Source organism: Pseudophryne corroboree, chromosome 4, assembly GCF_028390025.1.
Source record: "Pseudophryne corroboree isolate aPseCor3 chromosome 4, aPseCor3.hap2, whole genome shotgun sequence".
NCBI lineage: Eukaryota > Metazoa > Chordata > Amphibia > Anura > Myobatrachidae > Pseudophryne > Pseudophryne corroboree.
The window spans coordinates 245,430,014-245,457,499 of NC_086447.1; the positions used below are offsets into that span (position 1 = coordinate 245,430,014).

Consider the following 27,486-nt stretch of genomic DNA (forward strand, 5'->3'; position numbering starts at 1 on the left):
GGTAGATTTATGTAATATAGTAGGCCTATATAAGCCAGCAGATTTATATAATATAGTAGGCCTATATAAACCAGTAGATTTATATAATATAGTAGGCCTAAATAAGACAGTAGCTTTATATAATATAGTAGGCCTATATAAGGCAGTAGATTATTATAATATTGTAGGCCTATATAAACCGGTAGATTTATATAATATAGTAGGCCTATATAAAACAGTAGATTTATGTACTATAGTAGGCCTATATAAGCCAGTAGATTTATGTACTATAGTAGGCCTATATAAGCAAGTAGATTTATGTAATATAGTAGGTCTATATAAGACAGTAGATTTATGTACTATAGTAGGCCTATATAAGCCAGTAGATTTATATAATATAGTAGGCCTATATAAGCCAGTAGATGTATATAATATAGTAGGCCTATATAAGCCAGTAGATTTATATAATATAGTAGGCCTACATAAGCCAGTAGATGTATATAATATAGTAGGCCTATATAAGCCAGTAGATGTATATAATATAGTAGGCCTATATAAGCCAGTAGATTTATATAATATAGTAGGCCTATATAATTCAGTCAATTTTATATAATATAGTAGGCCTATATAAACCAGTAGATTTATATAATATAGTAGGCCTACATAAACCAGTAGATTTATATAATCTAGTAGGCCTATATAAGCCAGTAGTTTTATATAATATAGTAGGCCTATATAAGCCAGTAGATTTATATAATATAGTAGGCCTATATAAGACAGTAGATGTATATAATATAGTAGGCCTATATAAGACAGTAGATTTATATAATATAGTAGGCCTATATAAGCCAGTAGATTTATATAATATAGTAGGCCTATATAAGGCAGTAGATTTATATAATACAGTAGGCCTATATAAGCCAGTAGATTTATATAATATAGTAGGCCTATATAAGCCAGTAGATTTATATAATATAGTAGGCCTATATAAACCAGTTGATTTATATAATATAGTAGGCCTATATAAGCCAGTAGATTTATATACTATAGTAGGCCTATATAAGCCAGTAGATTTATATAATATAGTAGGCCTATATAAGCCAGTAGATTTATATAATATAGTAGGCCTATATAATTCAGTCGATTTTATATAATATAGTAGGCCTATATAAACCAGTAGATTTATATAATATAGTAGGCCTACATAAGCCAGTAGATTTATATAATCTAGTAGGCCTATATAAGCCAGTAGTTTTATATAATATAGTAGGCCTATATAAGCCAGTAGATTTATATAATATAGTACGCCTATATAAGACAGTAGATGTATATAATATAGTAGGCCTATATAAGACAGTAGATTTATATAATATAGTAGGCCTATATAAACCAGTAGATTTATATAATATAGTAGGCCTATATAAGGCAGTAGATTTATATAATACAGTAGGCCTATATAAGCCAGTAGATTTATATAATATAGTAGGCCTATATAAGCCAGTAGATTTATATAATATAGTAGGCCTATATAAACCAGTAGATTTATTTCTCTATCGTCCTAAGTGGATGCTGGGGTTCCTGAAAGGACCATGGGGAATAGCGGCTCCGCAGGAGACAGGGCACAAAAAAGTAAAGCTTTTACCAGATCAGGTGGTGTGCACTGGCTCCTCCCCCTATGACCCTCCTCCAGACTCCAGTTAGTTAGATTTTGTGCCCGAACGAGAAGGGTGCAATCTAGGTGGCTCTCCTAAAGAGCTGCTTAGAGAAAGTTTAGCTTAGGTTTTTTACTTTACAGTGAGTCCTGCTGGCAACAGGATCACTGCAACGAGGGACTTAGGGGAGAAGTAGTGAACTCACCTGCGTGCAGAGTGGATTTGCTGCTTGGCTACTGGACACTAGCTCCAGAGGGACGATCACAGGTACAGCCTGGATGGTCACCGGAGCCGCGCCGCCGGCCCCCTTGCAGACGCTGAAGAGAGAAGAGGTCCAAAATCGGCGGCTGAAGACTCCTGAGTCTTCATAAAGGTAGCGCACAGCACTGCAGCTGTGCGCCATTTTCCTCTCAGCACACTTCACACAACAGTCACTGAGGGTGCAGAGCGCTGGGGGGGGCGCTCTGAGAGGCAAATAAAAACCTTATTAGAGGCAAAAAATACCTCACATATAGCCCACAGAGGCTATATGGAGATATTTAACCCCTGCCTAACTTCAAAAATAGCGGGAGACGAGCCCGCCGAAAAAGGGGCGGGGCCTATCTCCTCAGCACACAGCGCCATTTTCTCTCACAGAAAAGCTGGAGAGAAGGCTCCCAGGCTCTCCCCTGCACTGCACTACAGAAACAGGGTTAAAACAGAGAGGGGGGGCACTGATTTTGGCGATATTGTATATATATAAAAGATGCTATAAGGGAGAAACACTTATATAAGGTTGTCCCTATATAATTATAGCGTTTTTGGTGTGTGCTGGCAGACTCTCCCTCTGTCTCCCCAAAGGGCTAGTGGGTCCTGTCCTCTGTCAGAGCATTCCCGGTGTGTGTGCTGTGTGTCGGTACGTGTGTGTCGACATGTATGAGGACGATGTTGGTGAGGAGGCGGAGAAATTGCCTGTAATGGTGATGTCACTCTCTAGGGAGTCGACACCGGAATGGATGGCTTATTTAGAGAATTACGTGAGAATGTCAACACGCTGCAAGGTCGGTTGACGACATGAGACGGCCGACAATCTATTAGGACCGGTCCAGGCGTCTCAGAAACACCGTCAGGGGTTTTTAAAAAACGCCCATTTACCTCAGTCGGTCGACACAGACACAGACACGGACACTGAATACAGTGTCGACGGTGAATAAACAAACGTATTTCTCATTAGGGCCACACGTTAAGGGCAATGAAGGAGGTGTTACGTGTTTCTGATACTACAAGTACCACAAGAAAGGGTATTATGTGGGAGTGAAAAAACTACCTGTAGTTTTTCCTGAATCAGATAAAATAAAATGAAGTGTGTGATGATGCGTAGGGTTACCCCGATAGCAAATATTGGCGTTATACCCTTTCCCGCCAGAAATTAGGGTACGTTGGGAAACACCCCTTAGGGTGATAAGGCGCTCACACGCTTATCAAGTGGCGTTACCGTCTCCAGATACGGCCGCCCTCAAGGAGCCAGCTGATAGGAAGCTGGAAAAATATCCTAAAAAGTATATACACACATACGGTGGTTATACTGCGACCAGCGATCGCCATCAGCCTGGAGATGCAGTGCTGGGTTGGCTTGGTCGGATTCCCTGACTGAAAATATTTTATTCATGTACAGCATTTAATAGGATGCATTCTATATATATGTATGTGAGATGCACAGAGGGATATTTGCTCTCTGGCATCAAGATAAGTGCGTTGTCCATATCTCCCAGAAGATGTCAGGGACACGACAGTGGTCAGGTGATACAGATCCCATACGGCAGATGGAAGTATTGCTGTATAAAGGGAAGGAGTTATTTGGGGGTCGGTCCATCGGACCTGGGGACCACAGCAACAGCTGGGAAATCCAACCTTTTTTACCCCAAGTTACATCTCAGCTAAAAAAGACACCGTCTTTTCAGCCTCAATCTTTCCTTTCCCATGAGGGCATGCAGGCAAAAGGCCAGTCATATCTGCCCAGACATAGAGGTAAGGGAAGTAGACTGCAGCAGGCAGCCCTTTCCCAGGAAAAGAAGCCCTCCACCGCGTCTGCCAAGTCCTCAGCATGACGCTGGGGCCGTGCAAGCGGACTCAAGGTGGGGGGGTAGTCTCAAGAGTCTCAGGGCGCAGTGGGATCACTCGCAAGTTGACCCCTAGATCGTACGAGTATTATCCCAGGGGTAAAGATTGGAGAGTCGAGACATCTTCTCCTCGCAGGTTCCTGAAGTCTGCTTTACCAACGGCTCCCTCCGACAGGGAGGCAGCATTGGAAACAATTCACAAGCTGTATATCCAGCAGGTGATAATCAAAGTACCCCTCCTACGACAAGGAAAAGGGTATTATTTTTCCACACTATATTGTGGTACTGAAGCCAGACGGCTTGGTGACACATAGTCTAAATCTAAAATGTTTTGAACACTTACATAAAAGGTTCAAATCGAGATAAAGTCACTCAGAGCAGTGATAGCGAACCGGAAAAAAGGGGACTATATGGTGTCCCTGGACATCAAGGATTACCTCCATGTCCAAATTTTGTCCTTCTCATCAAGGGTACCTCTGGTTCGTGGTACAGAACTGTCAATATCAGTTTCAGACGATGCCGTTTGAATTATCCACGGCACCCCGGGCCTTTTTACCAAGGTAATGGCCGAAAAGATGTTTCTTCAAAGAAAAAAGGCATCTAAATTATCCCTTACTTGCACGACCTAAAAAGGGCAAGTTCCAGAGAACAGTTGGAGGTCGGAAGAGCACTATCTAAAGTAGTTCTTCGACGGCACGACTGGATTCTAAATATTCCAAGAATCGCAGCTGTTTTCCGACGATACGTCTGCTGTTCCTAGGGATGATTCTGGACACGGTTCAGAAAAAGGTTTTTCTTCCCGAGGAAAAAGCCAAGGAGTTATCCGACCTGTCAGGAACCTCCTAAAACCAGGAAAGGTGTCTGTACATCAATGCACAAGAGTCCTGGGAAAAATGGTGGCTTTTTACGAAGCAATTCCATTCGGCAGATTCCATGCAAGAATTTTCCAAAGGGATCTGTTGGACAAATGGTCAGGGTCGCATCCTCAGATGCACCTGCGAATAACCCTGTCGCCAAGGACAAGGGTATATTTTCTGTGGTGGTTGCAAAAGGCTCATCTATTGGAGGGCCGCAGATTCGGCATACAGGATTTGATCCTGGTGACCACGGACGCCAGCCTGAGAGGTTGGGGAGCAGTCACACAAGGAAGAAACTTCCAGGGGGTATGGACGAACCTGGAAAAGTCTCTTCACATAAACATTCTGGTACTAAGAGCAATCTAAAATGCTCTAAGCCAGGCGGAACCACTCCTGCAAGGAAAACCGGTGTTGATTCAGTCGGACAACATCACGGCGGTCGCCCATGTAAACAGACAGGGCGGCACAAGAAGCAGGAGTGCAATGGCAGAAGCTACCAAGATTCTTCGCTGGGCGGAGAATCACGTAATAGCACTGTCAGCAGTGTTCTTCCCGGGCGTGGACAACTGGGAAGCAGACTTCCTCAGCAGACACGATATTCACCCGGGAGAGGGGGGTCTTCATCCAGAAGTCTTCCACATGCTAGTAAACTGTTGGGAAAGACCAATGGTAGACATGATGGCGTCTCGCCTCAACAAGAAACTGGACAAGTATTGCGCCAGGTCAAGAGATCCACAGGCAATAGCTGTGGACGCACTGGTAACACCTTGGGTGTACAAATCAGTATATGTGTTTCCTCCTCTGCCTCTCATACCAAAGGTATTGAAGATTATACGGTGAGGAGGAGTAAGAACAATACTAGTGGCTCCGGATTGGCCAAGAAGGACTTGGTACCCGGAACTTCAAGAGTTGGTCACGGACGACCCGTGCCCTCTACTTCTGAGAAGGGACCTGCTACAACAGGGTCCCTGTCTCTTTCAAGACTTACCGCGGCTGCGTTTGACGGCATGGCGGTTGAACGCCAGATCCTAAAAGGGAAAGGCATTCCAGAAGAAGTCATTCCTACCTTGATTAAGGCAAGGAAGGAAGTCACCGCGAAACATTATCACCGCATTTGGCGAAAATATGTCGCGTGGTGCGAGGATCGGAGTGTTCCGACGGAGGAATTTCAACTGGGTCGTTTCCTACATTTCCTACAATCAGGATTGTCTATGGGTCTCAAATTGAGATCTATTAAGGTTCAAATTTCGGCCCTGTCAATATTCTTCCAAAAAGAATTGGCCTCAGTTCCTGAGGTACAGACTTTTGTTAAAGGAGTACTGCATATACAGCCTCCTGTGGTGCCTCCGGTGGCACCGTGGGATCTAAATGTAGTTTTAGATTTCCTCAAATCCCATTGGTTTGAACCATTGAAAAAGGTGGATTTTAAATATCTCACATGGAAAGTGACTATGTTACTGGCCCTGGCTTCCGCCAGGAGAGTATCTGAATTGGCGGCTTTATCTTATAAAAGCCCTTATCTAATCTTCCATTCGGATAGGGCAGAACTGAGGACTCGTCCGCATTTTCTCCCTAAGGTGGTATCAGCGTTTCACCTGAACCAACCTATTGTGGTGCCTGCGGCCACTGGCGACTTGGAGGACTCCAAGTTGTTGGACGTTGTCAGAGCCTTAAAAATATACATTTCAAGGACGGCTGAAGTCAGAAAATCTGACTCGCTGTTGATACTATATTCACCCAACAAGTTGGGTGCCCCTGCTTCTAAGCAGACGATTGCTCGTTGGATTTGTAACACAATTCAACTTGCTCATTCTGTGGCAGGCCTGCCACAGCCTAAATCTGTTAAGGCCCATTCCACAAGGAAGGTGGGCTCATCTTGGGCGGCTGCCCGAGGGGTCTCGGCATTACAATTCTGCCGAGCAGCTACGTGGTCGGGGGAAAACACGTTTGTAAAATTCTACAAATTTGATACCCTGGCAAAAGAGGACTTGGAATTCTCTCATTCGGTGCTGCAGAGTCATCCGCACTCTCCCGCCCGTTTGGGAGCTTTGGTATAATCCCCATGGTCCTTTCAGGAACCCCAGCATCCACTTAGGACGATAGAGAAAATAAGAATTTACTTACCGATAATTCTATTTCTCGGAGTCCGTAGTGGATGCTGGGCGCCCATCCCAAGTGCGGATTATCTGCAATACTGTACATAGTTATTGTTAACAAATTCGGGTTATATTGTTAAGGAGCCATCTTTAAGAGGCTCTTTCTGTTATCATACTGTTAACTGGGTTTAGATCACAAGTTGTACGGTGTGATTGGTGTGGCTGGTATGAGTCTTACCCGGGATTCAAATTGCCTCCCTTATTGTGTACGCTCGTCCGGGCACAGTACCTAACTGGAGTCTGGAGGAGGGTCATAGGGGGAGGAGCCAGTGCACACCACCTGATCTGGTAAAAGCTTTACTTTTTTGTGCCCTGTCTCCTGCGGAGCCGCTATTCCCCATGGTCCTTTCAGGAACCCCAGCATCCACTACGGACTCCGAGAAATAGAATTATCGGTAAGTAAATTCTTATTATAATATAGTAGGCCTATATAAACCAGTAGATTTATATACTATAGTAGGCCTATATAAGCCTGTAGATTTATATACTATAGTAGGCCTATATAAATCAGTAGATTTATATAATATAGTAGGCCTATATAAGCCAGTAGATTTATATACTAAAGTAGGCCTATATAAGGCAGTAGATTTATATAATATAGTAGGCCTATATAAGCCAGTAGATTTATATAATATAGTAGGCCTATATAAGCCAGTAGATTTATATAATATAGTAGGCCTATATAAACCAGTAGATTTATGTACTATAGTAGGCCTATATAAGCCAGTAGATTTATATAATATAGTAGGCCTATATAAGCCAGTAGATTTATATAATATAGTAGGCCTATATAAACCAGTAGATTTATATACTATAGTAGGCCTATATAAGCCAGTAGATTTATATACTATAGTAGGCCTATATAAACCAGTAGATTTATATAATATAGTAGGCCTATATAAGCCAGTAGATTTATATACTATAGTAGGCCTATATAAGCCAGTAGATTTATATAATATAGTAGGCCTATATAAGCCAGTAGATTTATATAATATAGTAGGCCTATATAAGCCAGTAGATTTATATAATATAGTAGGCCTATATAAACCAGTAGATTTATGTACTATAGTAGGCCTATATAAGCCAGTAGATTTATGTACTATAGTAGGCCTATATAAGCCAGTAGATTTATATAATATAGTAGGTCTATATAAGACAGTAGATTTATGTACTATAGTAGGCCTATATAAGCCAGTAGATTTATATAATATAGTAGGCCTATATAAGCCAGTAGATGTATATAATATAGTAGGCCTATATAAGCCAGTAGATTTATATAATATAGTAGGCCTACATAAGCCAGTAGATGTATATAATATAGTAGGCCTATATAAGCCAGTAGATGTATATAATATAGTAGGCCTATATAAGCCAGTAGATTTATATAATATAGTAGGCCTATATAATTCAGTCAATTTTATATAATATAGTAGGCCTATATAAACCAGTAGATTTATATAATATAGTAGGCCTACATAAGCCAGTAGATTTATATAATCTAGTAGGCCTATATAAGCCAGTAGTGTTATATAATATAGTAGGCCTATATAAGCCAGTAGATTTATATAATATAGTAGGCCTATATAAGACAGTAGATGTATATAATATAGTAGGCCTATATAAGACAGTAGATTTATATAATATAGTAGGCCTATATAAGCCAGTAGATTTATATAATATAGTAGGCCTATATAAGGCAGTAGATTTATATAATACAGTAGGCCTATATAAGCCAGTAGATTTATATAATATAGTAGGCCTATATAAGCCAGTAGATTTATATAATATAGTAGGCCTATATAAACCAGTAGATTTATATAATATAGTAGGCCTATATAAACCAGTAGATTTATATACTATAGTAGGCCTATATAAGCCAGTAGATTTATATACTATAGTAGGCCTATATAAACCAGTAGATTTATATAATATAGTAGGCCTATATAAGCCAGTAGATTTATATACTAAAGTAGGCCTATATAAGGCAGTAGATTTATATAATATAGTAGGCCTATATAAGCCAGTAGATTTATATAATATAGTAGGCCTATATAAGCCAGTAGATTTATATAATATAGTAGGCCTATATAAACCAGTAGATTTATGTACTATAGTAGGCCTATATAAGCCAGTAGATTTATATAATATAGTAGGCCTATATAAACCAGTAGATTTATATACTATAGTAGGCCTATATAAGCCAGTAGATTTATATACTATAGTAGGCCTATATAAACCAGTAGATTTATATAATATAGTAGGCCTATATAAGCCAGTAGATTTATATACTATAGTAGGCCTATATAAGCCAGTAGATTTATATAATATAGTAGGCCTATATAAGCCAGTAGATTTATATAATATAGTAGGCCTATATAAACCAGTAGATTTATATAATATAGTAGGCCTATATAAACCAGTAGATTTATGTACTATAGTAGGCCTATATAAGCCAGTAGATTTATGTACTATAGTAGGCCTATATAAGCCAGTAGATTTATATAATATAGTAGGTCTATATAAGACAGTAGATTTATGTACTATAGTAGGCCTATATAAGCCAGTAGATTTATATAATATAGTAGGCCTATATAAGCCAGTAGATTTATATAATCTAGTAGGCCTATATAAGCCAGTAGTTTTATATAATATAGTAGGCCTATATAAGCCAGTAGATTTATATACTATAGTAGGCCTATATAAGACAGTAGATTTATATAATATAGTAGGCCTATATAAACCAGTAGATTTATATAATATAGTAGGCCTATATAAGCTGGTAGATTTATATAATATTGTAGGCCTATATAAGCTGGTAGATTTATATAGTATAGTAGGCCTATATAAGCTGGTAGATTTATATAATATAGTAGGCCTATATAAGCTGGTAGATTTATATAATATAGTAGGCCTATATAAGCTGGTAGATTTATATAATATAGTAGGCCTATATAAGACAGTAGATTTATATAATATAGTAGGCCTATATAAGCCAGTAGATTTATATAATATAGTAGGCCTATATAAGCCAGTAGATTTATATAATATAGTAGGCCTATATAAGCCAGTAGATTTATATAATATAGTAGGCCTATATAAGGCAGTAGATTTATATAATATAGTAGGCCTATATAAACCAGTAGATTTATGTACTATAGTAGGCCTATATAAGCCAGTAGATTTATATTATATAGTAGGCCTAAATAAGCCGGTAGATTTATATAATATAGTAGGCCTATATAAACTGGTAGATTTATATAATATTGTAGGCCTATATAAGCTGGTAGATTTATATAATATAGTAGGCCTATATAAGCTGGTAGATTTATATAATATAGTAGGCCTATATAAGCTGGTAGATTTATATAATATAGTAGGCCTATATAAGACAGTAGATTTATATAATATAGTAGGCCTATATAAGACAGTAGATTTATATAATATAGTAGGCCTATATAAGCCAGTAGATTTATATAATATAGTAGGCCTATATAAGCCAGTAGATTTATATAATATAGTAGGCCTATATAAGGCAGTAGATTTATATAATATAGTAGGCCTATATAAGGCAGTAGATTTATATAATATAGTAGGCCTATATAAGCCAGTAGATTTATATAATATAGTAGGCCTATATAAGGCAGTAGATTTATATAATATAGTAGGCCTATATAAGCCAGTAGATTTATATAATATAGTAGGCCTATATAAGGCAGTAGATTTATATAATATAGTAGGCCTATATAAACCAGTAGATTTATATAATATAGTAGGCCTATATAAGCCAGTAGATTTATATAATATAGTAGGCCTATATAAACCAGTAGATTTATGTACTATAGTAGGCCTATATAAGCCAGTAGATTTATATAATATAGTAGGCCTATATAAACCAGTAGATTTATGTACTATAGTAGGCCTATATAAACCAGTAGATTTATGTACTATAGTAGGCCTATATAAACCAGTAGATTTATATAATATAGTAGGCCTATATAAACCAGTAGATTTATGTACTATAGTAGGCCTATATAAGCCAGTAGATTTATATAATACAGTAGGCCTATATAAGCCAGTAGATTTATATAATATAGTAGGCCTATATAAACCAGTAGATTTATATAATATAGTAGGCCTATATAAGCCAGTAGATTTATGTACTATAGTAGGCCTATATAAACCAGTAGATTTATATAATATAGTAGGCCTATATAAACCAGTAGATTTATGTACTATAGTAGGCCTATATAAACCAGTAGATTTATATAATATAGTAGGCCTATATAAACCAGTAGATTTATATAATATAGTAGGCCTATATAAACCAGTAGATTTATATAATATAGTAGGCCTATATAAGCCAGTAGATTTATATAATATAGTAGGCCTATATAAACCAGTAGATTTATGTACTATAGTAGGCCTATATAAGCCAGTAGATTTATATAATATAGTAGGCCTATATAAGCCAGTAGATTTATATAATATAGTAGGCCTATATAAACCAGTAGATTTATGTACTATAGTAGGCCTATATAAGCCAGTAGATTTATATAATATAGTAGGCCTATATAAGCCAGTAGATTTATATAATATAGTAGGCCTATATAAGGCAGTAGATTTATATAATATAGTAGGCCTATATAAGCCAGTAGATTTATATAATATAGTAGGCCTATATAAGACAGTAGATTTATATAATATAGTAGGCCTATATAAGCCAGTAGATTTATATAATATAGTAGGCCTATATAAGACAGTAGATTTATATAATATAGTAGGCCTATATAAACCAGTAGATTTATGTACTATAGTAGGCCTATATAAGCCAGTAGATTTATATAATATAGTAGGCCTATATAAGCCAGTAGATTTATATAATATAGTAGGCCTATATAAGGCAGTAGATTTATATAATATAGTAGGCCTATATAAGCCAGTAGATTTATATAATATAGTAGGCCTATATAAGACAGTAGATTTATATAATATAGTAGGCCTATATAAGCCAGTAGATTTATATAATATAGTAGGCCTATATAAGACAGTAGATTTATATAATATAGTAGGCCTATATAAACCAGTAGATTTATGTACTATAGTAGGCCTATATAAGCCAGTAGATTTATATAATATAGTAGGCCTATATAAGCCAGTAGATTTATATAATATAGTAGGTCTATATAAGCCAGTAGATTTATGTACTATAGTAGGCCTATATAAACCAGTAGATTTATATAATATAGTAGGCCTATATAAGCCAGTAGATTTATGTACTATAGTAGGCCTATATAAACCAGTAGATTTATATAATATAGTAGGCCTATATAAACCAGTAGATTTATGTACTATAGTAGGCCTATATAAGCCAGTAGATTTATATAATATAGTAGGCCTATATAAGCCAGTAGATTTATATAATATAGTAGGCCTATATAAGCCAGTAGATTTATGTACTATAGTAGGCCTATATAAGCCAGTAGATTTATATAATATAGTAGGCCTATATAAGCCAGTAGATTTATATAATATAGTAGGCCTATATAAGTCAGTAGAGCTATTTTAACGTTATGAGAAGAACTGTTCTCACTGTGCTGTTCGCGGACTCTTTATTTAGACTGGAGTTGAAGATATGAATTTTGCCTATGAGCTGCTTATGGAGCTGACAAGAGCATTTCTTGCATATGCTGACAATGTCCGGGCACAGGATTCTGCGGCTTATGCTATTCAGGTGAATACTGGAAACCAGTTTCATTATTTTTTTGTTCCTTTCTGTGACGGACTGTAGAGTAATAAAATATACCATTTAAGATGGGAACGTGTAATTTATAGTACCTAACAACTTGAAAGTTTTTCTTAATGATGGCGTGCAGGTAACATTGAATGGTAAAATAAGTGTTGTTCTGCTTTTCCTATGGCTAAAATTTTTAATGCCGCTACTTAAAAAAACAAAGCCCAGCAGGGGCAATAGTAGCAGCAGATATTGTCTCACTGCTGATTAATACAACTGCAGGAGCTCTTGTCAATCTATGAGTGCAGAGAGGGGAGGACTGATTGCCCTGGGCGGAGGCTTTGGAGAAGGTTTCCAGAACATGTTCAGGAGATATTGGAGCCTCATCTAAACACAAGGTATCCATCATCTGCCATGTCAGTTTTTTTAGTCTTATCCATGCAGCAACCATGTTTGCTTTGTATATTGTATATAGTACGTCTTCAGTAATAACTCCTTAATTTCCATCCACACCAAAAATATAATGTGTTACACTAACAAATGACTACTTATTATACTGGCTGCATTGTGTGTGTGTGTGTGTGTGTGTGTGTATATATAGATAGATAGATAGATTTAGATAGATAGATATATAGATATACAGCTATATATATACATATCTATATATATATATATATATATATATATATATATAATTTTCTTGACAATGTAGCCCCAAAACAAGCTTCTTGCCAGGTGAAGCACCTATACAGCATTTTATATCATGCCTATACAGTTAAATACAGTGCATTTGAAATACATTTTTGTTAACAGGTACAAGAGTTCTCGGAAGGCTGTAAACTGGGCTAAAATAAAGAAACCCATTTACCTAAGCAGGCTGGGTAATAACTTTGCAGACTGGTCTGCATCCTGGGCTGGTTACTTGATAACAAAGGTAGAGTAATGCATTGACTAAGAACATAAGATATTGACACATTGCTAAACTATTGAAGACATTTGTTTTCTTTGAAACAAGTAACTGTTTCTGTCCCCCTAACACTATTAACTGTTTCTTTTACCCTTCCACTACTAACTTTCTGTTGCTCTTACACTAATACAGGCCTCCATAAATTTACAGTATGCCACACAGCAGGGCCCCTAATTTATAAAATGTCACACCGTAATGCCCCAATTCATAGTATGCCACACCATGGTGTCCCCAACTCCATAGTATAGTACTTCCACAATTCATATGCCACACAGGCCTCCAGTTCTGAGTATGCCACACAGCAGTGCCACATTTTGGGTAACCATATCATCTGAAAACAATATACTGACACTACTGAGTAAGTACTCACATTGCCTTAGTAAACTTGTGGCCCAGCAGAGGTTCTCTGGATGTCAGTGGTGTTCAGAGGAATACTGCAGGGTGTGAACAGGTTGTAGCATTGCAGACTAGCTGTTGGACTGGGAACCACATAATGCACAGTAGGAGATATGGAGGTCTTTGTAGGACGTGGTGTGGTTGAAATGCACCTAGAGGGAACATACCACTCCACAGTAACCTGGAAGACCCACGATTCTGAATTGGGGATGTTTGGGCCTCCAAGGTTGCTGGGGCTGTTTGGTCCACCCGGGTTGCTGGGACTGCCTTTGGGGCTTTTGAAGATTTCTCCCACCAACCTAAGAATCCAATTGCCAGATTTGAAATCTAATTAGTGTAGCTATACTCATACACTAATGCTGTATATGTTACTGTCATCCTTATGCTATTAAGTGTGTCTATCACCCTTTCACTAATACCTATTTCTCTAACGTCCTAGTGGATGCTGGGGACTCCGTAAGGACCATGGGGAATAGACGGGCTCCGCAGGAGACTGGGCACTCTAAAGAAAGATTTAGTACTACCTGGTGTGCACTGGCTCCTCCCTCTATGCCCCTCCTCCAGTTAGAATCTGTGCCCGGCCAGAGCTGGGTGCTTTTAGTGAGCTCTCCTGAGCTTGCTAATAAGAAAGTATTTTAGTTAGGTTTTTTTTTATTTTCAGAGAGCTTCTGCTGGCAACTGACTCTCTGCTACGTGGGACTGAGGGGAGAGAAGCAAACCTACTAACTGCGGCTAGGTTGCGCTTCTTAGGCTACTGGACATCATTAGCTCCAGAGGGATCGAACACAGGACCTGACCTTGTCGTCCGTTCCCGGAGCCGCGCCGCCGTCCCCCTCGCAGAGCCAGAAGTCAGAAGCCGGCAGAAGCAAGAAGACATCGAAATCGGCGGCAGAAGACTCCTGTCTTCACATGAGGTAGCGCACAGCACTGCAGCTGTGCGCCATTGCGCCCACACTACCCACACACTCCGGTCACTGTAGGGTGCAGGGCGCAGGGGGGGCGCCCTGGGCAGCAATTAGGATACCTCTTGGCAAAAAGACACATATATACAGCTGGGCACTGTATATATTTACGAGCCCCCGCCATTTTATTACACAGACCCGGGACTGAAGCCCGCCGCTGAGGGGGCGGGGCCTTCTTCCTCAGCACTAACCAGCGCCATTTTCTCTTCACAGCTCCGCTGAGAGGAAGCTCCCCAGGCTCTCCCCTGCAGTATCAAGGTAGAAAAAGGGTAAAAAGAGAGGGGGGGCACATAAATTTAGGCGCAAAATTATCATAAACAGCAGCTACTGGGTAAACACTAAGTTACTGTGTAATCCCTGGGTTATATAGCGCTGGGGTGTGTGCTGGCATACTCTCTCTCTGTCTCCCCAAAAGGCCTTGTGGGGTCCTGTCCTCAATTAGAGCATTCCCTGTGTGTGTGCGGTGTGTCGGTACGTTTGTGTCGACATGTTTGACGAGGACGGTTACGTGGAGGCAGAACAAGTGCAAGTGACTCTGGTGTCACCGCCGACGGCGCCGACACCTGATTGGATGGATATGTGGAAGGTGTTAAATGATAATGTAAGCTCCTTGCATAAAAGGTTGGATAATCAGTCAGGGTCTCAACCCGTGTCTGATTCTGCAGCTCAGAGGCCGTCAGGGTCTCAAAAGCGCCCACTATCCCAGTTGGTTGACACAGATGTCGACACGGATTCTGACTCCAGTGTCGATGACGATGAGGCAAAGTTGCAGCCTAAAATGACTAAAGCCATCCGATACATGATTATAGCAATGAAGGATGTATTGCACATACCGGAGGAAAACCCTGTCCCTGACAACAGGGTATATATGTATGGGGAGAAAAAGCAAGAGGTGACTTTTCCCCCTTCACATGAGTTAAATGAATTATGTGAAAAAGCATGGGATTCCCCCGATAAGAAAGTGCTGATTTCCAAAAGGTTACTTATGGCATACCCTTTCCCGCCAACGGACAGGATGCGCTGGGAATCCTCCCCTAGGGTAGATAAAGCTCTGACACGCTTATCTAAAAAGGTGGCCCTGCCGTCACAGGATACGGCCGCCCTAAAGGATCCTGCAGATAGGAAGCAGGAAAGTATCCTGAAGTCTGTTTATGCACACTCAGGTACTATACTGAGGCCGGCTATTGCGTCGGCCTGGATGTGTAGTGCTGTAGCAGCATGGACAGATAATCTGTCTGAGGAAATGGATATCTTAGACAAGGATACCATTTTACTGACCCTGGGGCATATAAAAGACGCTGTCCTATATATGAGGGATGCCCAGAGGGACATTTGCCTACTGGGCTCTAGAATAAATGCAATGTCAATTTCTGCCAGAAGGGTCCTGTGGACTCGGCAATGGACCGGTGATGCCGACTCCAAAAAGCACATGGAGGTGTTACCTTACAAGGGTGAGGAATTGTTTGGGGACGGTCTCTCGGACCTAGTTTCCACAGCTACGGCTGGGAAGTCAAACTTTTTGCCATATATTCCCTCACAGCCTAAGAAAGCACCGTATTACCAAATGCAGTCCTTTCGATCACAGAGAAGCAAGAAGGTCAGAGGTGCGTCCTTTCTGGCCAGAGGCAGGGGTAGAGGAAAGAAGCTGCACAACACAGCTAGTTTCCAGGAACAGAAGTACTCCCCGGCTTCCACTAAATCCACCGCATGACGCTGGGGCTCCACAGGAGCCAGGAGCGGTGGGGGCGCGTCTCCGAAATTTCAGCCACCAGTGGGTTCGCTCACAGGTGGATCCCTGGGCTATACAGATTGTGTCTCAGGGATACAAGCTGGAATTCGAAGTGATGCCCCCTCACCGTTACCTCAAATCGGCCCTGCCAGCTTCCCCCATGAAAAGGGAAGTAGTGTTAGCGGCAATTCACAAGTTATATCTCCAGCAGGTGGTGGTAAAGGTTCCCCTCCTTCAACAAGGAAGAGGATACTATTCCACAATGTTTGTGGTACCGAAACCGGACGGTTCGGTCAGACCCATATTGAATTTAAAATCCCTGAACATTCATCTGAAAAGATTCAAGTTCAAAATGGAATCGCTCAGAGCGGTCATTGCAAGCCTGGAAGAGGGGGATTTTATGGTGTCTCTGGACATCAAGGATGCGTACTTGCATGTCCCCATTTATCCACCTCATCAGGAGTACCTCACGTTTGTGGTACAGGACTGTCATTACCAATTCCAGACGTTGCCGTTTGGCCTGTCCACGGCACCGAGAATATTTACCAAGGTGATGGCGGAAATGATGGTGCTCCTTCGGAAGCAAGGGGTTACGATTATCCCATACTTGGACGATCTCCTCATAAAGGCGAGGTCCAGGGAGCGGTTACTGATCAGCGTAGCACTCTCTCAGGAAGTGTTGCAACAGCACGGCTGGATTCTGAATATTCCAAAGTCGCAGCTGATTCCTACGACGCGTCAGCCCTTCCTAGGCATGATTCTGGACACAAACCAGAAAAGGGTGTTTCTCCCGGAGGAGAAGGCTCAGGAGCTCGTGACTCTGGTCAGAGGCCTCCTAAAACCAAAACAGGTATCGGTGCATCACTGCACGCGTGTCCTGGGAAAGATGGTGGCGTCATACGAAGCCATTCCCTTCGGCAGGTTCCATGCGAGGATCTTTCAGTGGGATCTGTTGGACAAGTGGTCCGGATCGCATCTTCAGATGCATCGGCTGATCACCCTGTCCCCCAGGGCCAGGGTGTCTCTTCTGTGGTGGCTGCAAAGTGCTCACCTCCTCGAGGGCCGCAGGTTCGGCATACAGGACTGGGTCCTGGTGACCACGGATGCAAGCCTCCGAGGATGGGGGGCAGTCACTCAAGGCAGAAACTTCCAGGGGCTGTGGTCAAGTCAGGAGACTTGTCTGCACATCAATATCCTGGAACTAAGGGCCGTATACAACGCCCTGAGTCAAGCGGAGCCTCTGCTTCGAAACCAACCAGTGCTGATTCAGTCAGACAACATCACGGCAGTGGCCCATGTAAACCGCCATGGCGGCACAAGAAGCAGGGTGGCAATGGCAGAAGCCACCAGGATTCTTCGTTGGGCGGAGAATCACGTACTAGCACTGTCAGCAGTGTTCATTCCGGGAGTGGACAACTGGGAAGCAGACTTCCTCAGCAGGCACGACCTCCAACCGGGAGAGTGGGGACTTCATCAAGAAGTCTTCACGCAGATTGCAAATCGATGGGAACTGCCACAGGTGGACATGATGGCGTCCCGTCTCAACAAAAAGCTAAAAAGATATTGCGCCAGGTCAAGGGACCCTCAGGCGATAACTGTGGACGCACTAGTAACACCGTGGGTGTTCCAGTCGGTCTATGTGTTTCCTCCTCTTCCTCTCATACCAAAGGTGCTGAGAATTGTAAGAAAAAGAGGAGTGAGAACAATACTCATTGTTCCGGATTGGCCAAGAAGGACTTGGTACCCGGAATTGCAAGAAATGCTCACAGAGGACCTGTGGCCTCTGCCTCTCAGGCAGGACCTGTTACAACAAGGGCCCTGTCTGTTCCAAGACTTACCGCGGCTGCGTTTGACGGCATGGCGGTTGAACGCCTGATCCTAGCGGAAAAAGGCATTTCGGATGAAGTTATTCCTACGCTGATAAAGGCTAGGAAGGATGTGACAGCAAAGCATTATCGCCGTATATGGCGAAAATATGTTGCTTGGTGTGAGGCCAGGAAGGCCCCTACAGAGGAATTCCAGCTGGGTCGATTCCTGCACTTCCTACAGTCAGGAGTGACTATGGGCCTGAAATTAGGGTCCATAAAGGTCCAGATTTCGGCCCTATCCATTTTCTTCCAAAAAGAACAGGCTTCACTGCCTGAGGTTCAGACGTTTGTTAAGGGAGTGCTGCATATTCAGCCACCTTTTGTGCCACCAGTGGCACCTTGGGATCTTAACGTGGTGTTGAGTTTCCTAAAATCCCACTGGTGTGAGCCACTTAAGACCGTGGAGCTAAAGTATCTCATGTGGAGAGTGGTCATGCTGTTGGCCTTAGCTTCGGCTAGGCGTGTGTCAGAATTGGCGGCTTTGTCATGTAAAAGCCCCTATCTGGTTTTCCATATGGATAGGGCAGAATTGCGGACTCGTCCGCAATTTCTGCCAAAGGTGGTGTCATCCTTTCATTTGAACCAACCTATTGTGGTGCCTGCGGCTACTGGTGACTTGGAGGATTCCAAGTTGCTTGACGTAGTCCGGGCTTTGAAGATTTATGTGACCAGAACGGCTAGAGTCAGGAAGACTGACTCGCTGTTTGTCCTGTATGCATCCAACAAGCTGGGTGCTCCTGCTTCAAAGCAAACTATTGCTCGCTGGATCTGTGGCACGATTCAGCAGGCTCATTCTGCGGCTGGGTTGCCGCATCCAAAATCAGTGAAAGCCCATTCCACGAGAAAGGTGGGCTCTTCTTGGGCGGCTGCCCGAGGGGTCTCGGCATTACAGCTTTGCCGAGCTGCTACTTGGTCGGGTTCAAACACATTTGCAAAGTTCTACAAGTTTGATACCCTGGCTGAGGAGGACCTTGTGTTTGCTCATTCGGTGCTGCAAAGTCATCCGCACTCTCCCGCCCGTTTGGGAGCTTTGGTATAATCCCCATGGTCCTTACGGAGTCCCCAGCATCCACTAGGACGTCAGAGAAAATAAGAATTTACTCACCGGTAATTCTATTTCTCGTAGTCCGTAGTGGATGCTGGGCGCCCGTCCCAAGTGCGGACTTTCTGCAATACGTGTATATAGTTATTGCTTACTAAAGGGTTATGTTATGTGGCATCAGTTGAGTGATGCTTGTTTGTTGTTCATACTGTTAACTGGGTAAGTTTATCACGAGTTATACGGTGTGATTGGTGTGGCTGGTATGAGTCTTACCCTGGATTCCAAAATCCTTTCCTTGTAATGTCAGCTCTTCCGGGCACAGTTTCCTTAACTGAGGTCTGGAGGAGGGGCATAGAGGGAGGAGCCAGTGCACACCAGGTAGTACTAAATCTTTCTTTAGAGTGCCCAGTCTCCTGCGGAGCCCGTCTATTCCCCATGGTCTTACGGAGTCCCCAGCATCCACTACGGACTACGAGAAATCGATTTACCGGTGAGTAAAATCTTATTTTCTATTACTCTGACACTACTGTTTCTGTCACCCTTACACTTATCCTTATTTTGAGTAAAATAGTTCATAGTTTATTTCCTAGAAATTATTGTATAATGTAATGCTACTGTTAAATGGATCCTTCAGTGCATTGAATTTGTATTTAGAAGTGAGAGCTAATTTTCTAAAGCTGGGTACACACTGAGCTATACATTGGCGGTTCAGCGAATGGCCGATATATCGCAAGCCCATCGGCGGGTGTGTACCCCAGATGTGTCTATGAATGATTTCGTTTACAGACCTGTCGAGCTGTCCCAGCAGCACAGCCGATGGCTGATATATCTGCACATCTGGCTGTGGGTACGACTGCCCATACACTTGCTGCAGGGTCCGCTGGTGACATCTCAACTGAGTGGGTACATTTAAATTCCTGCCCATTTGTGATGTCAGGCACGACACATTGGGCTGACGATTGGTAAGTGTATTTGCACTTGCCAGTAGTTAGGTTGGTAAATTGGCCGAAAGGACGACCCGTCGGCCTGGTGTGTACCCAGCTTTACTGATATTGAATTGACAGAAATTGTAGAATTCATTTTCAGTTTCCATTTTTTATTTGATACTGTTGCACAGATGTTTGTACATCTTTCCCCTCCTATCCTTCTTTTAGTACAGTATTTTGCCTGTAAAGACACATACAGATATGTCAGCGGTCATCCTACCCGCACTTAGTGTGTCCGTGGGCATGCAGGTGTCCTGCGTACACACTCGCGATCCATAGGATTGATAATGCTAATGTGTCGCGAGCTGGTGCAAATAAATCACACCCATGATACATACACACGCAGCAGTGTGGATGACGGAGGACAGATCTGTAAAAAAAAAACACACTTAAGCAAATCTTTTATTACATTTTGTATTATGTTAGTTGTGAGTACCGTATTACTGATGCTTGAAGACTTATATCTACTAAACCATAGTATTTGGTAATATTAATATCATGCCTGGCTTTAATGACTACTAAACCTAACTAAAGTTGACTCTTAAGTAATAAACGGCTTTGCACAGTGCTTTTTGTGCAGAGTAAAGCTAAGCTGTCAGTCCCCGGGCCTCCCTCAGAATGGGGCAGATTGCTAACGAGTGAGACAGCATGGCAGGCTCTGTAGATAAGTTTAGACATTCGTTCAGACAAATTGTTTAAATAAAATGGATTTAACCAATCTCTCTGACCATTTTTATCAGTTTTCTGTCATTTTGGAGCAAATGGTCAATTGTTTGTCAATTTGCTCCCACACATTACCAGATTTTTTGAACACAGCCAAAAAAACATCCCCATTAACCAGCGGGTTAACGGATTGCGCCTTTTAACACGTTCATTTAACGGGTGTTAAACATGGTCTCAGGTGAAAAAGGGCTACATCACTTTTTTAACCCGCGGTAATTTCCAGCAGGTAATTGAATTCCTCCCTAAATTGTAGAAACTGGAAAAAGTTTTTAGAAGTAATTGCCATACTGTATCTGTCTGAACTTTGGAAAATCCCTCGTAAGAGGATTTATGTAAAGTACGTCTTTCTCTTTACAGCGGAAGAGGTTCTGCACTTTCCCTGAGGAAAGTTGGGGTTGTGAAGTAGTGGGATAAGTAGTGAGAAGTACCAGGAGCTAATTTGAATTTCCTATTAGCATAATCCCAAATAGTCAATGAGCATGAAACTGTTGGGTGGGAAGCAATATTTCTGGGACACCAAATCCTAGGGATCTAGAGGAGGGAAGAAACTATAGACCAAGCTCATTTGCTTCAATATCAGCCCAGACCCTCCAAACACCAGAAATACACCACTGCATACATTGGGCCAGTTGCACGGCCAAGTAATACCCAATCCTTCACTTAGTGTAGGTCTTTGCAGTAATTTCAAACACATGTGACAATGTTTGTTTGCTCAAACAAAAAGTGTTAAATTGTAGGAATTTAAATAAATCAGGGGGATATATATTGGGATAGGTACAGTATTTAAATACATACGGGGAATAAATAATGGGAGGGTCTGTAAAAGATATAGGAGCTAAGGGAGCACATTCATCTTTACCGCGTTCATCTGACCTATCCATGAAATAAAATGACTAGACCAGGTGTTCAAGTCAGATTTCATTTTAAATAACATATGAGGATAATTAGCCTGGAGGAATTGATGATTTATTTAATTTCCTGTTTATGTCAGTAATGCAGAAAAGAGGCTTCCATGATGAGTTTGGTTGGCCCCGGGACATAGAAGTCAAGCACTTCTGTTTTCTCCTGCAGGGTCCACAGGTTATCCACAGGATAAACATTGGGATATGAGGTAGCGACAGCGAATTGTCACCAGTGATCATAGCTTTCAGCCTCCCAGAATGCAACGGGCCAGTCCCCTATATCCCCGCCTCCTGTCTCAGGCAATTCAGTTTTTTGTTTGGTGCGGCAGGAGCCAGACCATGGTCAATTCGCTGCTAGTTTTTAGCAGCCATAAACTTTTTATTATTTTATTTTTATAGTCTTACTCTTTTTTTTTTTTTTGAGTGATCTTTCTAAAAAGCGTCTTACACATACCTTAGAAAGAGTCGCGACAACGTTTACCCACGTGTACAGTGCTGTTTCGGCGGGCGTCTATGTAGGATGTACTAGCAAGTCTAGCAGACGTTACCAGGCTGTGGCCGGAGCACGAGGAGAAGGTAAGGCATCGGTTCCGCTTAGCAGGGGAAATGCGAGACACAGCCGCACTGTTTTGGGAAGGAGACTACCGAACAGTCGCTGACGCCACCTCGGGTGCACCAGCGCTAGGCCTCAGGGATCATATGCTCCAGGGGGGTAATATGAGGCTGCGATCCCTGGGGTTGATGTCAGCAGTAGGGAGTAAGACGCTCCCCTGGTTGCCCCTCCCCCCGGTTTCCTCCGAGTTTCCTGTCATGAACTGATTTCCTGCTTCCGTCTGAGACACTGTTTATCTAAAATGACCCATTCGCAGCATAGACGGCTGTGTAACTGGTGCATCAGTGTTCACTTGGGCGTCTGTGTTCACGAGGCAGTTGTGTACACTAACAGTGTCTCGATCCTCTCAGCGCTCAGTAACGTTTTGATCGATCCTGGAAGCGGGATGAAGTCTCCCTGTATCCCACTCTCCTGAGCTGGATAATACAGCACTAAGTCTGTATCTACCATTGAGTACGCATAGTTGGATAAGTGCCTGATGCATAGTAGTCTGTAAACTATTGCTGCTGTTTCTTTTGCTGTGTGACTGAATACGTTTAAAGTCCTATATAAGGTAATGCAGTAATATGTTTCTCCTACATACTTGAAATGTATCTGTAGTTGATAATGTTCTCATATTGCTTATTATACTAATGTCTAACCTGTGACTGATTGCTGACTGTACTATTTTCTGTCGGTTTCTGTGTATTCCGATCCTCAATGCTGGTGCAAAGAAGGGATGGATCTGATTGTATGTCACTTTAACAAGTTTTAAAGTGATTTCAGTCACAAATTGTGTAGTTAACACTGTACAGGTGTGTGATTTGTATATCATGTCTAAGAAAGGCAAAGGTGAGGAGGATACACTCTCCACATCAGAACCAACACTCATTTCATGTTTGTCTTGCAAAGCTGGGTTAACCTCTCAGGATCTAGTTCAAAATAGATTATGTGCAACCTGTTTTAGTTTTAACCAAAGTCTCCTGAATAATCCAAGGCAGGCACAGGTTCAAATGGAACCCCCATGGGCTACGTTTGCACAGACATTATCCACTATAGCTGAGCGGATAATGCCAGCTCCTACACCAGGGATAGGTTACACTATTAACCCTTACATGCAACATTCCACCTGGGGTTTATCACATCCAGTCTAGGAATCTGCAGCCTTTCAACAAAAACAGGCTGAAAGGCTGATGGAAAGTAAATCACATAGACATGAAACAACATCTTCACAGTCTACACATGGATGGTCTCAGATGGAAACTCATCAGAGGATGAGGACTCATCGCACTCCGGGTCTGCATACAGAGACGATGATGAAGGTCTCAGCTCAGTGGACATACCTGAGCTAATTAGTGCTATGAAATCCATTCTATCCTTAGAGGAAGCAGCAGAGCCTTTGCTAAAATCTAAGGCACCTGTGTTTAAACGTCCCAAAACAGTTAGGACTGAAATTTTCAGAACAGCTGACGAAAATTACGCAAGAGACTTGGGTAACACCCAGTAAGAAGTTTAGAATTCCAAAGAAATGGAATTCCCATTATCCTCTTCCGGCTGAGGACTTTTTAAAAAGGGAGGTGGCTTCCAAAGTAAATACGCATGTCATTTGATTGCTGTGAAAATCTACATTACCTCTGCCTTCAACATCATTAAATTATGTCACGGATAGGAAAATAGATGTTTTTCTAAAAAACATTTTCCCCTTGTCTCGGACAATTATAAGACCAGCCATGGCTTCAGCCTGGATGGCAAAAGCAGTGGCAGCCTGGGCTAATGCATTGGAGGATGATCTTTCATTTGCGTCTAGAGAGCAAAAATCCCATATTGCACTTATCAAACAGGCAGCTATTTTTATGGAAGAAGCAGCCTTGGATATGGGTACAATTGACTCTCAAGCCTCAGCAGTAGCAGCTCGCTGAGTTTTTTTGGCTACGAACATGGAAAGCTGACACAGTAATGTGTGGGAGCATCAATCAAGGGGGTCCCCCCCCCCAGCCACCCAAGGGCCAGGGGTGAAGCCCGAGGCTGTCTTCCCCCCCCCCCCCATCCAAGGGCTGCGGATGGGGGGCTGATAGCCTTGAGAAAATTGAAAGAATATTGTTTTTTCCAGTAGTACTACAAGTCCCAGCAAGCCTCCCCCGCGAGCTGGTACTTGGAGAGCCACAAGTACCAGCATGCGGGAGAAAAACGGCCCCGCTGGTACCTGTAGTTCTACTGGGAAAAAAATACCCAAATAAAAACAGGACACGCACACCGTGAGAGTAAAACTTTATTTCACACATGTCGACACACACACATACTTACCTATGTTCACACGCCGACCTGTGTCCACTTGTCCAAGTAGAATCCACGTGTACCTGTGAATAAAATTATACTCACCTCAATCCAGTGTCCGGATCTTTTAAAATAATCCTCGTACTTGGCAAAACAACAAAACGAACACCCGGACCAAACGGACTGAAAGGGGTCCCATGTTTACACATGGGACCCCTTTCCCCGAATGCAGAGACCCCCCCCCCCCCCTTCCCCGTGACTGCTGTCACAGAAAGGTCTCTTAAACCAATCTGGAAGCGCTACTTCGTGGCACTCTCCTGATTGGCTGTATGCGCGTCTGCTGGCAGACAGCGCATCGCACAGCTCCCTCCATTAGTTTCAATGGTGGGAACTTTGCGGTCAGCGGTGGGGTTACCCGCGGTCAGCCGCTGACCGCGGGTGACCTCACCGCTGACCGCAAAGTTTCCACTATTGAATATAATGGAGAGGCTTTGCGATGCGCTATCTGACAGCTCAGACGCGCATACAGCCAATCAGCAGAGTGCCAGGACGTTGCGCTCGCTGATTGGCTGAAGGGACCTTTCTGTGACAGCAGTCACGGGGGGGTCTCTGCATTCGGGGAAAGGGGTCCCATGTGTAAACATGGGACCCCTTTCAGTCCGTTCGGTCAGGGTGTTCGTTTTTTTTTTTTGACAAGTACGTGGATTATAATCCGGACACTGGATCAGGTGAGTATAATTTTATTCACAGGTACACGTGGATTCTACTTGGACAAGTGGACAGAGGTCGGCGTGTGAACATGGGTAAGTATGTGTGTGTGTCGACATGTGTGAAATAAAGTTTTACTCTCACGGTGTGCGTGTCCTGTTTTCTCTGACGTCCTAGTGGATGCTGGGAACTCCGTAAAGACCATGGGGAATAGACGGGCTCCGCAGGAGACTGGGCACTCTAAAGAAAAGATTAGGTACTATCTGGTGTGCACTGGCTCCTCCCTCTATGCCCCTCCTCCAGACCTCAGTTAGAATCTGTGCCCGGCCAGAGCTGGGTGCTCCTAGTGGGCTCTCCTGAGCTTACTAGTAAAGAAAGTATTTACTAGGTTTTTTATTTTCAGTGAGCTTCTGCTGGCAACAGACTCACTGCTACGTGGGACTAAGGGGAGAGAAGCAAACCTACCTGCTTGCAGCTAGCTTGTGCTTCTTAGGCTACTGGACACCATTAGCTCCAGAGGGTTCGAACACAGGCACCTGTCCTCGATCGTCCGGAGCCGCGCCGCCGTCCCCCTCGCAGAGCCAGAAGAACAGAAGCTGGAAGACGACGAAATCGGCGGCTGAAGACTCCTGTCTTCATTTAAGGTAGCGCACAGCACCGCAGCTGTGCGCCATTGCTCCCAGCACACTTACACACTCCGGTCACTGTAGGGTGCAGGGCGCTGGGGGGGGGGGGCGCCCTGGGCAGCAATTTAAGTACCTTTTGGCAATAAAAATACATATATACAGTCTGGCACTGTATATATGTAAAAAACCCCGCCATTTTTTTACACAGAAAGCGGGACAGAAGCCCGCCACTGAGGGGGCGGGGCCTTCTTCCTCAGCACACCAGCGCCATTTTCTCTTCACAGCTCTGCTGGAAGCAGCTCCCCAGGCTCTCCCCTGCAGTATCCAGGTACAAGAAGGGTAAAAAAGAGAGGGGGGGCACATAAATTTAGGCGCAAATAAAACATATAAGGCAGCTATTGGGTAATCACTTATTATAAGTAAAAATCCCTGTGTTATATAGTGCTGTGGTGTGTGCTGGCATACTCTCTCTCTGTCTCCCCAAAGGACTTTGTGGGGTCCTGTCCTCAGTCTGATCATTCCCTGTGTGTGTGCGGTGTGTCGGTACGGCTGTGTCGACATGTTTGATGAGGAGGGTTACGTGGAGGCGGAGCAGGGCAGATAAGTGTGGTGTCGCCCCCGTCGGTGCCGACACCTGATTGGATGGATATGTGGAAGGTCTTAAACGACAATGTAAGCTCCTTACATAAAAGGTTTGATGACGCTGCAGCCTTGGGACAGCCGGGGTCTCAGCCCGCGCCTGCCCAGGCGACTCAGAAACCGTCAGGGGCTCATAAACGCCCTCTATCTCAGATGGTTGACACAGATGTCGACACGGAGTCCGACTCAAGTGTCGACGATGATGAGGCACATTTACAGTCTAAAATGACCAAGGCCATCCGATACATGATTATTGCAATGAAAGATGTATTACACATTTCTGAGATTAACCCTGTTAATACCAAAAGGGTTTATATGTTTGGGGAGAAAAAGCAGCCAGTGACTTTTCCCCCATCTGATGAATTAAATGAATTATGTGAAGAAGCGTGGAGTTCCCCTGATAAGAAACTAGTGATTTCTAAGAGGTTACTGATGGCGTACCCTTTCCCGCCAACGGACAGGTTACGTTGGGAAACATCCCCTAGGGTGGACAAGGCGCTGACATGCTTATCTAAAAAGGTGGCCCTGCCGTCTCAGGATACGGCCGCCCTAAAGGAGCCTGCGGATAGAAAGCAGGAAGCTATCCTGAAGTCAGTGT

At 42.7% G+C, this 27,486-nt stretch overlaps 1 protein-coding gene across 2 annotated transcripts in view; it reads left to right on the forward strand.

The window, feature by feature from the left end:
- The window catches only part of ATR (ATR serine/threonine kinase), a 449,883-nt gene that overhangs the window by 223,661 nt on the left and 198,736 nt on the right, over positions 1-27,486 (forward strand). For both annotated transcript variants that reach the window (XM_063915996.1, XM_063915997.1), the window contains exons 23-25: positions 12,361-12,474; positions 12,757-12,872; positions 13,288-13,408. In XM_063915996.1, the coding sequence (XP_063772066.1) occupies positions 12,361-12,474; positions 12,757-12,872; positions 13,288-13,408 (351 nt within the window). The remainder of the gene's footprint in view (positions 1-12,360; positions 12,475-12,756; positions 12,873-13,287; positions 13,409-27,486) is intronic.